Source organism: Copadichromis virginalis, linkage group LG4, assembly GCF_057382275.1.
Source record: "Copadichromis virginalis isolate Kocher_CV1m ecotype Utaka linkage group LG4, C_Virginalis_male_GT1.1, whole genome shotgun sequence".
NCBI lineage: Eukaryota > Metazoa > Chordata > Actinopteri > Cichliformes > Cichlidae > Copadichromis > Copadichromis virginalis.
Window position 1 is genome coordinate 35146534 of NC_140621.1, and position 16336 is coordinate 35162869.

Below are 16336 nucleotides of genomic sequence, written 5' to 3' on the forward strand. Positions count from 1 at the left end.
TAGTTAATAAATAGAATTACATTTCTTAGATTATTTCAAGTTGTAGTGTCTTTATTATTCATTCATTAAAATTCTGATTATAATTTGTTCATTTAAAAATAAAATAAATAAATAAAGGATAACATAAGGATAACACCGTAGCTGCCTCCACCAGTGTGTGAATGTGAGAGTGAATGAATAGTGGCATTGTAAAGCGCTTTGGGTGCCTTGAAAAGCGCTATATAAATGCAATCCATTAATAAAGTGCACTTAACTGATCTAAGAGCTGGGAAATCTACTTGACACAGGGGTGGGAAGTGAACTTAAACAAAACCTACATCAGCTCGGTCTCGTTTGGTTGGTTGTAACATTCGTATGTTGTTTCTTTCACTCCATCCATTGTTGTCTTTTTCTGTATGACTGGATAAATCAGACTACTGTGTCTCCCTCCTCAGAGTATGGATTCTCAGGTATTCAAGTTTGTGAATGTAATAGTTTGACCCTCCTTCCATACTTTCTCTCGTTTTACTTGAACTGCACTGAAATTCAAATTTTATTTTTTATAAAGCCAAAAAGGAGAAGATATCCAAAAGTCAGTAGTATAGTATCCTATAGTTCTTTGATCTAACACTCACTCAGCTGACACATCAGAGCCAACCTGTGGCTCAGTCACCTGTGAACAGGTGGACTGGAGGAGGTGAGGATTGGCCTACTGTGCCCCTCCTTCATTTTTCCTCTTCTGCATATTCTCCTACAGCCAACAGTTTCTACCAGCATCCTGCTGAACAATCGCACCGGAGGTGGTCATTCACCCGCCCGGACTGATCCCATTTGAACAATTTACGATGATGTAAATGAATCCATCAACAATAGAGCCGTGTTAGTGCATTGTTCATGTTGAAAAGAAAAACATTTTAGACATACCTATTCCTTTATTAGTAACCCATCTATTTAAGAGATTTAGTCACAGGCCGTATTTCATGTTCCAGCTGCTACAACTCTGGAATTTCCCAACTGTTGGGATGATGCTGGGACAAAATACCACACTTACAATAGTTACTTAAAATGTCTTGCAGTTTTTATCCAAGTCTTCGTCTTTGCTGTGCAGAAATTCACATCCATAACTTTGACTTGTTTGGATTCCTTTGGAAACTAAAACGACAGTGAGGATGACTCCTGTGTGAAATCTCCACACCACACGTACAGCCGAATGATGAGAGGACAACTTTATACACAAAACATCAAATCTTTATTGAAAGTCACATTTGTGTACAAGAGAAAAACCGTGTCTTTGTACAGAAGCCGAGACTGAAGCAGTCGTTAGCGCCGCGGTCACAGGACCAATCAGGAGAACACGGACACGTCGGCGCAACACGCCACCTTAACAGCTAACCAGCAAAACTCAACTGCTACACAACTGCGCCTAGTGCACAAAGAAACACACGAGCAGGGTTAGCATTAAAAAAAGAACAAAGGAGTCAGTGTGTGTCTGTCCTGAAAAGGTTGGAATAACCTGACAAACACTGAGCTGCACAAATGTCTAGTTTGTGTTTTTTTAAATGCGGAAATTCAATGAAAAAGCTAAATAAACACACTGAAAATAAGAAGCTACAGTTCTACAGGGTAAAAGTGTTTCATGTCACTTTATCAGACAAGAAAAGCAGATGGAGGTGCGACAGAAAACAAATGGATGCTTAAAGTATAATTCTGGCTTGGTTCGGGCGGATTTCCGTCACTTTTTCAGAGATTTGGGGATTTAAGGAGCAGCGCTGGACGGCCTGAGCTTCCCTGCAGCTTCTGAAGAAGCTCCCGATCCGTTCTTTCCTTTGGAACACTTAAAATGACTTGTGTGTGACTCGTATTTTCATTAAAGCCGTCTCATCAATATAAATGTTGATTTTGTTGATAAGTAGGTAAAGTTTATCTATTAAGCGCTTTTCGCAGACAGGCAGTCACAAAGCGATGTACACGAAGGTTAAAATAAAGAAAACATTAAGCAATTTTAAAAAAAAGTAGTTTGTGTGTCGCTCAGGAGCTGCTGCAGCTTCCAGGAAACGCAGTAAAGGACTTCACCGTTTTCCTTCTGCTGATTTAAATCACTGTATTTCTTTAAGGTGAGCTCATCTGAGGTGTCACCTGCTGCGTGTAACAGCAGGCCACACCCCCACGCAGACTAAGTCCACATACAGCTGTGAACACAGCCATCTCTGGAATTGCATCAGGAAGTGAAACTGCCGAACCAAACACGCTGCGCTCGTCGTGGAAATGGGCGCCGTCTTTCCACACTACACCAGGCTCCGTTCACAAAAACTGGAATTTTAACTCACAGACACTTTAACCTGCTTTGTGAGTCTTTGGTGTTTTAACAGTGAATTCAGATGCTGATTTAAAGAGCGATCACTGGACTGTGGTGGTTCTGACTGCAGCTCTGGGTTTGAATCTGGACCTGCAGGGAGCTCAGTGTTTGCTCAGGTATAAACGCTTTCCCGTAGCCCCACCCCCAAGAAGATCTACACATAAATTATCCTTTAAGCATTATTTTGTGGGCCTGTATCACAAAGGGAGATTACAGCTAATTTCAAGCTTAAATTAGGTTTTCTGTTATCATAAAGGACAGTTTGGACACAAAGGACAGACCTTTGTGTCCAAACTCAACGAAAAACATCAGATGTATTATTATAGAAGGTTTATTAATATTAGAAACTGAGGCGATTCACCCATCAGGCCTGAGTTTTGTCAGCAATAATAGTACACAATTCATCAGTTCACACATGTGACTGTGTTGCAGTTATGACACCTTTGTGATACAGGCCAGAGAGGAGATGATAATATGAGAGGAGTGGAACATTCTATCTTATGAGCTTTCATTTTTAAATCCAGGTCTGAACACACCATTTAAACCGTAATCGGGACATGAAAAGGAAACAAAATCACAATAAATCAGCGAAAAAAAGGAAATGAACCAAAGCACAGAAGACAAAATAACCTTTCACAGCTGGACTCTGGTGCTTGCGTGGGAGCCGGTCCGGGAGGTCACACGTCTTTAACCGAAACTGTGAATCAAAGAAACGTCAGGAATAAAAGTTAAAGAAAGTACCAGCTGACACAGAAAGAAGCATTTTATACGAGGCTGATCAGAAACGTGCAAATTTACACGTAAAATCCAGATCACTGGAGCAGAGATCGTGATCGCCTTCTGTTCATCGAACTCTCATTTTACTCTCTGGCTGTGATCACGCAGAAATATTTGGCGACTTATTTTAGGGTTAGCTACTTTATGCCCATCTGAGAAAAACACAGCACACATGTGGAGGAAGCCCGTGCTCTTATTTTGAAAGTTCGGCACCTGCTTGTGGACCAGCTCGCGGTCGTTGTTGCTCAGCTGCATGAGCTCTGAATATTCTGGACTGCTTTGGACCACAGCAGCTGGTTTTACTCCTTCTTGCAGGCAGCTGGAACCAGCTGGCTCTGGTGCTTCACATCTCATTTTACTTCCCTGCAGGACGTCCTGCTCAGGCCGCTATCTCGAGCTCTGCAAACTTCAATGGCACCGCTTCAGACCACAGCTGCTGTTACCTAATTCTTCTTCTGCTCAAACAAAACCTGCAGCAGCTGGAAAATCATCGAGTTCTCTGAGTCTGCAGAGGATGATGAGGACTGCCAGCAACAGGAGAGGATGGACCGGTTAACGAGCGTCCACGGGAGCCGATTATTGCTTTAATATGCATGGCATGAAGTTCAGGTCACAAGTGTGGCGCAGTTCCTTTTGCAAGCACAAGCATGCGTCGCCTGCACAGCTAAGTGTTTGAAGTATCTGCGCAGGAGTAAAACATGAATACTACTGCAGAAGGCGTGGGCGTGCGCACCGTCAAGTACAAACATCTGACTCTCCAGCGAGCCCCTGACTGTGTGGATGAGCACACGAACTTTCAAAATAAGAGCAAGAGTCACCAGATACACCTGGAGAGGCCAGCTCATGTAAAGTCACCCTTCTCTATCTAATGTGCACAAATTCAAATGAAGTGGAGCTAAGAGGAAGTGATGCAACCCTTCGAGCACCACAAACCGCCGCTCCTTTGTGCGCAGTCAGAACAGCAGACACACATACCTCAACACCACCAAACCAACACTGACTGCCTCCACCCTGTTGCTGCAGCTCGCCACACACCTTGTACCTGCTCAATCTGCCTCAGCTCAGCTCAAACACCACCTTAGCAAACAGGATACCGCAGCTTGGGGAGGAGAGAATTCCACATTTTGTTTTTTTAAATACACAACTTCTATTACTGAAAAGTTTAGAAACTTTTGTTAGACTGGGAAAAAAAAATCCCCTGCTGATCATCTGAGGGAAAAATGTGTGTATCTAATAAAATGGCCGCTAACGTTTAAACTCACCTCTACGAGGTTTCATTTCCATTTTCTGCTGCTGACTTTGGCTGGCTTTTAGATCTCGACCTGGACCCTCTCTTGGAGGAAGGGGTGCGGCTTCTGGACCTGGACCTGGATCTGGACCGGGACCTAGACCTGGAAGGAGAGCGCGCCTTGGTCTTCTTGGTCCTGGGAGAGCGGGACTTGGACCTGGAGTAGGACCGGGACCTGGATCTGCTGTAGCGGGACCGGCTTCGAGAAGGCGTGCGGCTCCTGCTGCGGGATCTGCTCCGTCTCCTGCGTCTCGGGCTGGGGGAACAGCTGGATACATTCAGTGGGTTGAGTTACAGTCAAAGAAAAAAACAGCTGGATCTGAACTGAGGAGAACATGAGCTGCAGGGCTGGAGCTACAGTGAGCAGAGCTGGCAGTCAGGAGCCATCTGGTTCTCCTGGTTAGCTCTGAGCCTCCAATCAGCTGGTCTGAAGAAAACTTCCGGTCTTTATTTTAATCAAATAACTCAAATTTCTGGATAATTAAATGCAATCATTGATAAATGGTGGGAGTCTTAATTACAGTGTTGTGGGGAAAGTAAATGATCCACATTCAGTCACGCTCGCTCTGCACACCAGAGATCCGGCCTCTCCTTACCTTCTGCTCCGCCGTCCGCTGTACCTCCGGCTCGGTCCTCCTCCTCGCCGTCCTCCGCCGTAATGGGAGTCGGGGGGTCTGCCGTACCGGGCCATCTGGACCCGCAGCTCCCGCCCGTCCAGCAGCGCGCCGTCCATGGCGTCCATCGCGTCTTCGGCGTCCCGTTTGTCGTGGAACCGAACAAACGCGAAGCCCCGGCTTTCCTTGGTGTAGCGGTCTCGCGGGATGTAGACGTCCCCTACCCGGCCGTACTTCTCAAACACCCGGCGGAGGGCTTCGGGAGAGGTCCGGTACGTTAGATTGTCCACTTTGAGGGAAGTCATGCCGTCGACGTCCGGCGGAGGCCTGCCGTAACTCATGCTGCCTGGCGCGAGAGGCCCGGGAAGCTCCCAGAACAGTCCGGAAAGTAACACAGATTGCGCCTGCGCGGCTCAAAACGCTACGCAGAGACAGAACGGAGCGATTTAAGCAGAATCTCGCGGATCTGGCTCAGTTTACTGCCGCCAAAAACACAGAGCACGCCACAAATTTCTCCGAACCGCGCCGAGCCAGCAGCGACTAGAGCTTCTTCTTCCACGCGGAAAACAAACGGAGTGTAATCCGCTCCCGAGCGCCACGGTGCGGTGATTGCAGTCTTTACACTAAACACGAGGAAACAAAACAAGATGTTTTTATTGGGTCATTCTACGATGTTATGTTCTCTCTGATAACTTAACAACCCTTTTAGTGGAAAGCTACAACTGTAGCTGCCCCCACCAGTGTGTGAATGCGAGAGTGAATGAATAGTGTTATTATAAAGCGCTTTGGGTGCCTTGAAAAGCGCTATATAAATCCAATCCATTATTATTTATGTAGTGAATTATGTTGTTGAAAATTTGATTTCAAACTGTTGTCTAAAACACAAAATAATTCCTGAGAACTTCCAGAATGGCATTTTCTCTTATCTCTCTTATCCCAACTTCCAGAAAAGCAAAGTGCATAAAAAAAATAACAAAATAAGTTAAAGTTCACCTTTAATTGTGTTGATATCTCTCTTATAACTGTTTATCAACATCTTTTATATAACAGTAATCACAGGCTGTAAGTATCCCACAACATACATGCAGCCCTGTTACTGAAGCCTGTAAAGAAGAAACAAAACAGTGAGACTACAAAGTCCTGCGCTGACACCAGACGCAACCCAGAGACAGTCCTCTTTGATATATATTAGTTACAACATTTATATGTATATTTATTACTTTTGTAATAGTTTGAGCTAATATAATAAATTGTGTATTTGAGTAAAAATTTAAAAAATCAACAACCCTGAAATTAATAAATACAAAAGCCAGTGTAACTACTGAGAAGTTGGGCTAGGTGCATTTTGAAAGTGTCTGACTCTGATAACAATGTCATTAAAACTGTTTCATTAAAAAAAAAAAAAAAAAAAAGCTTAGCTTTGATGGATATAACTTTTTTTTATTTTCACATTCATAAATGTAAATTTCTAAACAGAAAACCTTATTTCCTTATTTCCTCACCTTTATGATGGACGTCCACAACTTTAATTTAATAAGCCCTAATGAAATTATGTTTTAACACTATCAGACTTCTAATTAAAGACACAGTTAGAACTTCACTAAACTAAACATTAGTTCATTCATTCATGCTTGATACAAAAGCTTCTTCAGTTTTTGCTATTTTCCTCTTGTTTTCTGCTCCCACTCACGCACTTGTCTCTTTTGTGTTTAAGCTCTGATAAGTATGACTGTATTGTATTTATTTTAAGTTAATGAGTTTGCACTTTGTTCTTTCTTCGAATAAAGATCTATATTAAAAAATTAAAACAACAACAACAAAAACTCAGAAGCGCGGTTAGCCCACAGCAGAAGCTTACCTGTGTGTAGAAAAAGCAGTAGGTGCTGATGATGCCACACCTTCAACCGCCACAACCTACTGCTGGCTTCATGCCCCAAATCAAGATGGCGGATGTCGTAAACTGGACAATGTGATGTCCACGTTGCAAACATACAGTTTTTTCGTGCGTGTGTGCGTGTGTGTGAGAAAAATAATATAAGTATAAATATAAGTATTTTACGAACATTTTATTCTACAGCTCCTCAGACGCCTAATCATTCTTCTGGACGAACTCGAGAGCTCCCCTACAGAACAGGAAACCCAGACGGTTTAAATATAATAGATGTAATATTAAAAAGAAATAAAACGGAAACGGAAACCAAGAGAAACGCCTAGCTCGCGGGTTCCACAAGAGCGGGTTGCGTGAGTTTCTTTCTGCGCATGTGCAAGTTTTTAGCCGTTTCCTTGTAGTAGCGCCTGTTAGCCTGTCAGCTGATTTCACTCACATGACTCTCGTTTTAGTTTCAGGTCAGTCCTGTTTATCGGTGCTGTGAAAGGGCTCCGGGAACCAGCTTTCCACGGCGGAAACATGGTGTTAAAGTTGGTTTAGGATCCGAACGGTGATAATAAATGGCTGCGGGGGTTCCCACGAAGAGCTGACCGACTGAGTGAGGAGAAAAGCGGGCAGGTTAGCTCAGCAGCGTCGGCAGATTTGGTGAGCTGATCACGGCTAATTTTCCGGGCACAACTGCTCTGTAAGCGTGACACTTAAAAAACTAAAAATAGTCTCTTGTCATTGGAAATAGTCTGGAGCATTTCCGCATTATGCATTTCTAGCAACGAGCAGCAGACCGAATCTCGTTTAGAAATGTCTAAATTAAACGCTCTTTCCTATAAAAATAAGATAGCACACAAGTGAGAGCACACAGCTGTGTTCATTCACCCCAGACGGTCTTCTTTATAATTCGGCGTACATCACATCAGTCACACTACACTGCTTTGAAGGCAGTGTTGCTTTTTATCTTAATTCTTTATCAAACAAACGCAGAAAATGGGTGTTTGCGGTAAAACAGGCGGGATTTAAATGTCGCTTAGTTTTATTGCTGTTGACTGATTAAAGCTTCTTAGAGACATATTCTGACATGTACTTCTTTTGTTTCTATTCTCAGATGAGCTCTTCACACCAACAGTAGATTATTATTATTATTATTATTATTTTTGGTTTTTACTTCCTCTGGGAGTTCAGATAACCTCCAGAATGAGTCCAGAAGGGAAGAAGCTTTTAAACATCATCATCCTCGGTTTCGGCTTTATGTTCATGTTCACAGCCTTTCAGACATGTGGCAATATAGAGGTAAGTTTGTCACTGACCGCACTTCTGTCAAAATTAAGTAAACTTTACATATTATAAGGCATTTTTTCTTTATCTTAACAGCAAACAGTGATCAAGAGCTTCAACAGCACCGAGTTCCACGGGAGCGGATACACGAGGTAAACAAGTGTCGGCTGGTGGCACTTTCTCAAATCGAATCAGTCGCGGCCAGAAAGCGCTGAGGGGTTAATTCAATCTAAGGTTAATCTTATTGAACCGTCAGAGTTTTCAGGAACCTTCCAGAAACCAAGAAGTGAGGAGACCATAATCACCGTCAATTATTTAAAGCTTCCAGCTGATTTTAAACAGTGAAAAGACGTCACATTAAAGTTTAAAACGGAGACGTTTCACTGTTTTTGTTGTTGTTTTAAATCTATACTCATTTCAATTCGGTGCCAGCAGCAGAAAAAAACAGAAAAGCGTTCAGATGTCTGCAGAAGGCTCAAAAAACAACTTTCACCAAAAAAAACAAGCTAATGAAGGAAGTTGTTAACTACCAACCATGTGATTACAACCACATTTCCCATGATGCCGTATGAGTGGATCAAGCAGATCATCCGGAGTTTGTCAGTGTTCTGTGACCAAAGAGTTCAAGAGCATTTAGATGAAGTAGAGGGCTTCGTTAGTACGTAACGTTAACAGAGGCACAGCCTTGAAAACAGCTGATTGGTGGAAAGCACTGCAAGGCCGTCAGCAGGAACCTAAACCGCTCGTTTTTCTTCTGTGCTGGTGGTTTAAAGTTTGGTTTTGTGCACTTCGCGTGGCTTCAAATTTTAAAAATCCATCAATTAAAGCGAGGTGCCTGACTGTGCTCTACCTCTCGCAGCATGGCCATCATCTATGGCGTTTTCTCTGCATCCAACCTCATCGCCCCGTCGGTGGTGGCGGTCATCGGGCCCCAGCTCTCCATGTTCTTCAGCGGGCTTTTGTACAGGTACCTGCACACTCGCATCCACTCTTTTCCACCCCTTCAATAGAAAGCAAACCTCCTAATTCATGCACTGTCGTCTTCCACAGCCTGTACATCGCCATGTTCATCTACCCGTACACCTGGAGCTTCTACACGGCGTCCGTGCTGGTTGGAATAGCAGCAGCAGGTAAAGCAGCAGCATCCCTCTAGCCCTGATATTTGGAAAAGAAGCTTGGTCTGTGCACATATCTGACATTTTGATTTCTGCACTCTAGTGCTGTGGACAGCTCAGGGGAACGTCCTCACCATCAACTCCACGGACAGCACCATTGGAAGAAACAGTGGTATATTCTGGGCGCTGCTGCAGTTCAGGTAAACCTTCAGGAGTACATAGTCAGGATATAAGCGTCGATGACTCCATGTTGTCCCCAGTTCGGTCTAACAGCCAAACCACTGCCGTACTTTCCCATAAACCTCAGAACGTTTCAGATTCTGCTAATTACCACGTCAGCAGGCAGACCATAGACTGTATATAAAAGATGGATGTAGGTTTGGGGTCTGCCTGATGTCCAGCCGGGGGCGACTGTTGTGCCTGTAATAAGAAATCTGATTGGATATAAGCCTTACTGTCACTATGAACAGGTCAGAGGTCACCCAGCTGTACGGGAACCACGGTAACGATGGCGAGCTTTATGGCAGAGCATGTTCAGTGCAGCATGCTGGTAAATATGATACTGTGGTGCTCGTGAACAGCTCTCACCGTGAGTGGCTCACGTGAACAGGAACGGTGGATTCTGAAACTCATGACGCTCTGTGGGAAGTTCAGTCACATGATGATTTCTGTGCACGCCTTTTTAAACATCCTCCCTCCCTCTCTCTGCAGCTTGTTCTTTGGAAACCTCTACATCTACTGCGCCTGGCACGGACACGTCCACATCACAGGTCTGAATCCAGCCGTTTTCTTTGAGCTCTCTGCCTCACACTTTTATAGCATTAACTTCCTGTGTGGTCGTCTCATGAAAAGCGTCTGACTCATGCTGTTCCTCTCAGACAAGGACCGGCAGACGGTGTTCATCTCTCTGACGGTGATAAGCCTGGTCGGCTGCTTCCTCTTCTTCCTCCTCAGGAAGCCTGATTCTGAATGCTCTTCCTCTGCTGAGGCGACTGAGCCGCTGCTGCAGGAGGAACCCTGCGACAACACCGCAACCAGGTGAGCACTCAGGTGACATTATGGTTTGTGTCTGTGTACGCAGAGGCGTGTGCAGCCTCGTGGGTCAGGCGCTGATTGGATGGAACAGGACGAGGAGCAACAACAGAGCAAAAAAAACCCCAAAAACGCTCAAAGATCACGAGAGACTGCACACGCCGCTGCAGCGGGACTCTCGTTGTTTCAACCTTCAGCTCTGTTAGAGCGCCTCTTCACTGCCCCCTGCTGACAGAAAACAGCTACAACATGCAGACTGTGGTCTGCAGGCGTAGGGCCATCGCTCAAGAATGGAACGGATGTCATTTGGGTGACTGAGTTCAGGAAAAGATGGAGATGTCTCTGCGTGTTGCTTTTTGTTATTAAAGACCTGGAAATGATGCATTTCAACAAAATTCAGTTTTATTTTAAATAATTCTGCTTTTTAAGACTTTATTGTGACAGAACGGTGGACAGGCGGCAGGGAAAGACGCGCAGTAACACCGTTTCTTTTTCGTTTCTTTTTTTTCTTTTTCACTATGACCTACTTCGACTTCCTGGTACCAGGATTTTTTTTTTTATAATGCCTGCTCAGCCACTGATTGGTCAGGGAGGGACGTGACTAGAGGAGTCATCAGTGGGGCCATCAAAGCTCCATTTTTAAAAAAGAAAAAAAAATCCAGCAGTGAAGGAAGTGTGTGCACGCGCTGCCCGCCGCCTTCGTGGGCTCTCGTGTTTCATCCTGGGAAAAAGCTGCAGAGCGAGCAGCAGGTGGACCTTTAGCTCGATGTCCTCCATTGTTGCTCGTGTCTCATTGAAATGAGGGCACAGGACTTTCTGCCCGCTTTGCCTTAATGACCCAGTTGGAATGGAAAATGAGTGAAATGCAATAGAGCTGAGTCGAGTAGATGCTAGCGGGAAATGACCCCGGTGTGGATTCAGACCCCACCTCTGCATCAGCCTCACCTGCTCCACCCGGCAAGCGTTCACGTGTTTACGGCTGCTACAGAAACACATCTCCCGATGTTACACTCACTGACAAATATATGGAAGCTTTGAGCGTTTTCACTGCTGTCGTTGTGGTTTAAAACACAAACAGGCTGTGATGTGGAGTGGGCGGGTCCGACTGTGAAACTGCAAGCTCATTGGCTCATCACTGTCCAATCACACAGATTGGCTGCACGTTCAAACACGGCCTGGGATGGCTTCACTTCACTTAGACACGAAGCTCTGATCTCAAACAGTGAAATGATTCGTAATTTAAAGAAAATGAGAAAAATGAGGGTATGGAAACTTTTTCTCAGTCATTAATAATTCAGGTGATCAGTGTGCTGCGTGAGTTACAAGTACATTCAAAATTAAAATTGAGATGCGTTTTAAATAAGAGCTCCGTGTATTATGGGAAGTAGATTGTTAATGTTCAGGAAGGAGGGCCCAAATATAAATATGAACCTTAGAAGGTCGAGGGGCCGAAACTTTCACGGTGACTGTTTAAATGAGCATGATGGACCTCCCCCTCTCTCTCCTCTCTGCAGCTCGGGATGCTCTCACCTCTGCTCTCAGGCGCTCGACGCGTTTGGTGAGTTTCTGAAAAAATACCCTCGCTTTCTCGCTGTAGCTGAAACGTCCCGAGCGGCGTGTTAACCTCTGCCGTCCTGTCTGCAGTCAAATCGTGTAAGCTGTTCATCACCAGAGAAATGCTGCTGCTGGGCGTCTCCATCGGATACACAGGTGGGTGGAGACGAGCTGGGCGAGGAGAGGACGGTCTCCTCCTTTAAGTCACAATCAGATATGTGTTATGAAAATAACTGAATGCAAAAAAGCTGCTCAGTGCACATTTAAACACAACTGATACTGAAGCCCCTCGAACTGACCCGATGCCTGCGGCTCTGTCAGGTTTGGAGCTGACCTTCTACAGCGGCGTGTACGGCACGTGCATTGGCGCCATGATGAGGTTCGGCCAGGATGCGAAGAGTTTGATCGGGATCTCTGGGATCTGCATCGGCGTGGGCGAGATATTAGGTGAGTCATCTTCATTCGTCTGAAGGGAAAACGCCGCAGGGCGAGAACAAGGAGACGAGCTGAGTGTCGGGTCTCTCCGTCAGGTGGTAGCGTGTTCGGGATACTGAACAAACGCATCGGCTTTGGGAGGAACCCCATCGTTCTGCTCGGGTTCATCACCCACATCATCGCCTTCTACCTGATTTTCCTCAACATCGCCAGCGACGCTCCGCTGGCCCCGGAAGAAGGAACAGATCTGGAGGCCTTCATCACCCCCAGGTAAAGAAAAATCACGTGAGGCGCTGAGGTGTGAGTCATAACGACAAAATTGACTTTTAAAAAAATAATTTGTTATCAAACTAATAAAAAAGGAGAGATGTTGATGAAAAAATATAAAAAGGTTTTAATATATGATTATTGATAAATGTGTGTGCATTTAAAATAAAATCGAAATGACTGAAATAATGCAAATGAATGGTTGTTACCTTTTCACAATAAAAGCCTTGTTCTCTTTCCCCGGAGCCTCCGTTACGAGCCCTCTGACTGTGTTCAGACTTTGGTTTTCTAAACTTATTTAAACGATGCTGTCGGGTTAACGTTACCATTTGTGTGCCTCAGCGTGGGCGTGGCCTTGTTCTGCAGCTTCCTGCTCGGTCTGGGTGACAGCTGCTTCAACACGCAGCTCCTCAGCATCATCGGCTTCATGTTCCACGACAACAGCGCCCCCGCCTTTGCCGTCTTCAAGTTCATCCAGGTGACACAAACGCTGAACAGGAGAGTGTATTGTTTTACAGCTGAGTTTTATTTTGAATTAACCTGTGTTTGTCATTTCCTGTGCAGTCCATCATGGCCGCTCTGGCCTTCTACTACAGTAACTACCTGCTGTTGCACTGGCAGCTGCTCATCCTGGTCGTGGTGGGGTTTCTGGGCACGATAACCTTCTTTAAGGTGGAGCACATGGCCAGCTCCAGCAGGCGGCAGTCGGACTACGACAGTATCTGAGCCGGGCCGGATGACGAGGGCACAGCTGGAGTTTTTTCGCTCTCCACTGCTGGAAAGGAAAAAAACCTCGCCCAGGGACGACCGGCCCACAGACTGATGCTAGCTGTGGTACATTTAGATTCTGAACCCGGGACCAAACGCTCCTCCTGATCTCAGCATTTACCCAATTAAATCAAACGGCATGTGTGACGGTGGTGTGCACGCCTCATATACCTCGTTTAGTTTCATAACCAGACTCCTCCTTCTTGTGCACTCGGTCTGTAAATAAACTCTATTCAAGGCAAAGAGAGTAATAATCCCACTGCTCGTGTTGGCGTCACGCTGTTAGTCCTCCTTCAGTGGACCAACTTCCATCTTGACAACAAATTCTGTGAAAAGCCCTCGGTCATCTGTTAGAAACATACAGAAGAGCTCCACGGAAACCACACCCACCTGAGGGGGAAAATGGCGTCCAGATCACTGAGCCAATCACTGAGCAGTTTTAAAAGGTTAAACATATTTGTAGGGTTTTTTCTGGATTTGTTGACAAGAAGAAAAAGGTTTAAGTTAAACGTCTATACTCGATCTGCACAAATCCAGCTCTGGTTACAGCCAAATACTGAAGGGTTGTCACTCATGGGTGTCTCATAAATATTTTCTTCCTTCTAATGTTGGAGTGAAGCGGTCACAGACTGCGATTCACGCCACATGAGGCAGTTTTACTGTTCTCGGCTGTTCGGCTTTAAAATTAAGCCGTTTTTATTTAAAGAGAAACAAAAAGAAGTCACTTCTTCTGGTGTCAGATCCACGTTCACCCCTCGTCTTCTGTTCTTTTACACGACTGGTTTCGCTGTAATGAGATCCGTGTCGTCAAAGTGCATCTCTGCGGTCCAGGAAGCAACTCTGAATCAGGCGTGGCTGACGGCGCTCGGCTCAGACTGCAGAGCAGACGATGTTCTGTTCGTGCCTCTAAGGACAGGAAAAAGTTTTTGTTTTTTTTCTTCCTCATCTTTGCTGCTTTTCTCACCTCTTCGTGTTTAACAAAAAGAAAATAAAGTCAGGGTTTTTGGGGTTTTTTGTTTTTTTTCTGCGCTGATAGTGGCGGACAGAGTTGAAGCTACACAGACTTTGACCTGAAGGGGCGTCTCAGTGATTTGGTATCTCTAACATTTGGTGGCTCACACGGGTAGGTGTCTACAGTAAAAAGAGAGGGAAAAATGCTTGTTCCTACAAATCCCATAATGCAACATCCACTGAACTGTTTTTCCCTTCCTCGTAAAGGCACCCTGTGCAGTTTTTGCCCACTAGGGGGTGCTATTTGACTTAGTTTGAATAACTTTTGGTAAACGTGACGATGGAGGTGCCACCAAAAACATGAGAAACAATCATGGGGAGATATCCAGGGTTTTCCTGCATATAGGGGTGAAAAATCTGTCCTTCCACTAAAAGAAAATCACCAAAACTGATTGTTTTTAACAGCTTTTACTCTAGAAATAAAAAAAAAAATGAAATGGCCAATAATAAGAGGACATGCACTTATTAATGTGGTCTAAGGAAATGCAGACTTTTTACACTGACTGTACGTAGAGTGGTCATGCCTACATGTGCAGCTCACTTCCTTAAACCACATTTTAACTCAACCAAATGAACTTCAAAATTTCCCCATTTAATATTAATGATCGGGATTAAAAATATGATTAAACTAAAAGAACACAAATATAACAAACTGTGCCCTCGTTCATCTTTCTACTCGTCATCTGACTCCCCTCTGCCCGTCTTGAACTGAACTTAATCGTTCCTTTGGTTCAGGTTTAGTCAAATGATAAATTCTTGTTTAAAAATAGTTAAAGTGCCACAAAATGAGTCGAAGCAGTTGTGATGTTCTGTTAGATGGTGCAGTGAGTTGGTATAGCCTTTAACCAGTTAAATCATCATGATATATTCTCACTTATGATGGTGGACTGTAGCTCAACACGTGAAAACACTGCCACCTAGTGTCTGCAGCGTGCACAGGGTAATCACAGAAGGTATCTTTATTGAGGTCAAGCCTGTCTGGGCTGCTGCTCAGTGCAGATTCACAGTTTCACTCTGGTTTAAACTGATGTGACGCCAAACAGACACAGCGTGACATTTGAGCCTTAATGCTTTTTGTAATGTTGCCATGGTGACGAGGAGCAACTTCAGACATGCTGTAGTTTCTTTTTTTTCCTGTTCCAAGTGTCAAACAACGAATGGCCGTACACTATTGTAGTTAATTTATTGCTGGGAGTCGGGTTTGCTCAACTTTGGTTCATGTTGCTACTGCAGTGAACGCAATCAAAGGATAAATAAGGGAAATGTACCAAGATGATGATTTTATACTTGAATGTAATTAAAAATGACACCCAAACTTCTGCCTGCATGTTTTTCTTGTCAATAAAATACTGTTTTCTGCATTCATTGTGTTTACATGGAGAGCTCCACAGCTTTAAAGACGGAAACACGAGATGATCTGAACAGAGCCGTCGGTCACTTCAAACACACCTGGATCCTCACTGACTTTTGAGTTATTTGTGTGTGTGACGCTAAACCAAAGAGAAGTTCCTCTAATGTCCACAGGAGGCTCCAGCAGTAAGTCAGTCCCCGCAGACTCCTGTGTTAAACCTCTGCAGCAGCAATAATCATGCTTACTGCCTGATACACAAACTGTTCTGGGAGAGAGCTGATGTGTTTCCAAGGGTGATGGAAACTGAAACTCAAGAAAAAAATCTAAAAGAATAAGACATCTGTGAGCTATATCAGCTCTGTGATATGAATGATTTTCACAGTGATTTCAGAGCAGACGGTGATGATGTGAGTCTGTGTTTTTCTTCTCTACTTATAGAGACTTTGGCTGCGAGTTATTTGCCTTCAAATATGTCCTTTTATTGTTCATTTTATTATGATACTCATTAAATAGCTCCCCTGACAAATCCTACCCATGCCACATAAAAGAATACGAAAACCTGATGCAAGTGATTAAATCTCATTTTCAACAAACCAAAAACTCAACAATCAGTTTCTCCGTGGAAGCGAAGT

At 44.4% G+C, this 16336-nt stretch overlaps 2 protein-coding genes across 5 annotated transcripts; one reads left to right on the forward strand and one right to left on the reverse strand.

The window, feature by feature from the left end:
- Positions 1-1205: 1205 nt before the first annotated feature.
- On the reverse strand, positions 1206-5695 carry srsf2b (serine and arginine rich splicing factor 2b). 4 transcript variants are annotated; one of them, XR_014920234.1, is made up of 4 exons: positions 4997-5695; positions 4375-4668; positions 4148-4211; positions 1206-3032 (listed from the first exon to the last, which is right to left on the reverse strand). XR_014920234.1 is itself a non-coding variant. In XM_085455132.1 (3 exons), the coding sequence occupies exons 1-2, from the start codon at positions 5353-5355 to the stop codon at positions 4377-4379; spliced, it is 651 nt and encodes a 216-aa protein (XP_085311258.1). In that variant the 5' UTR covers positions 5356-5665; the 3' UTR covers positions 1206-3032; positions 4375-4376. The 4 variants fall into 4 exon arrangements, 2 of the variants coding, with proteins under 2 accessions (XP_085311258.1, XP_085311259.1); XR_014920235.1 differs by lacking the exon at positions 4148-4211 and having other exon boundaries at positions 1206-1402; positions 2966-3032; positions 4997-5666; XM_085455132.1 differs by lacking the exon at positions 4148-4211 and having other exon boundaries at positions 4997-5665.
- Positions 5696-7055: 1360 nt separating this feature from the next.
- On the forward strand, positions 7056-15714 carry mfsd11 (major facilitator superfamily domain containing 11). Its single transcript, XM_085455131.1, has 15 exons — positions 7056-7255; positions 7355-7547; positions 8002-8186; positions 8268-8323; positions 9031-9138; positions 9222-9301; positions 9390-9486; positions 9998-10056; positions 10165-10324; positions 11833-11876; positions 11963-12028; positions 12194-12319; positions 12403-12577; positions 12917-13052; positions 13139-15714. Exons 3-15 carry the CDS (start codon positions 8091-8093, stop codon positions 13298-13300), a joined length of 1365 nt encoding a protein of 454 aa, XP_085311257.1. The 5' UTR covers positions 7056-7255; positions 7355-7547; positions 8002-8090; the 3' UTR covers positions 13301-15714.
- Positions 15715-16336: the final 622 nt, after the last annotated feature.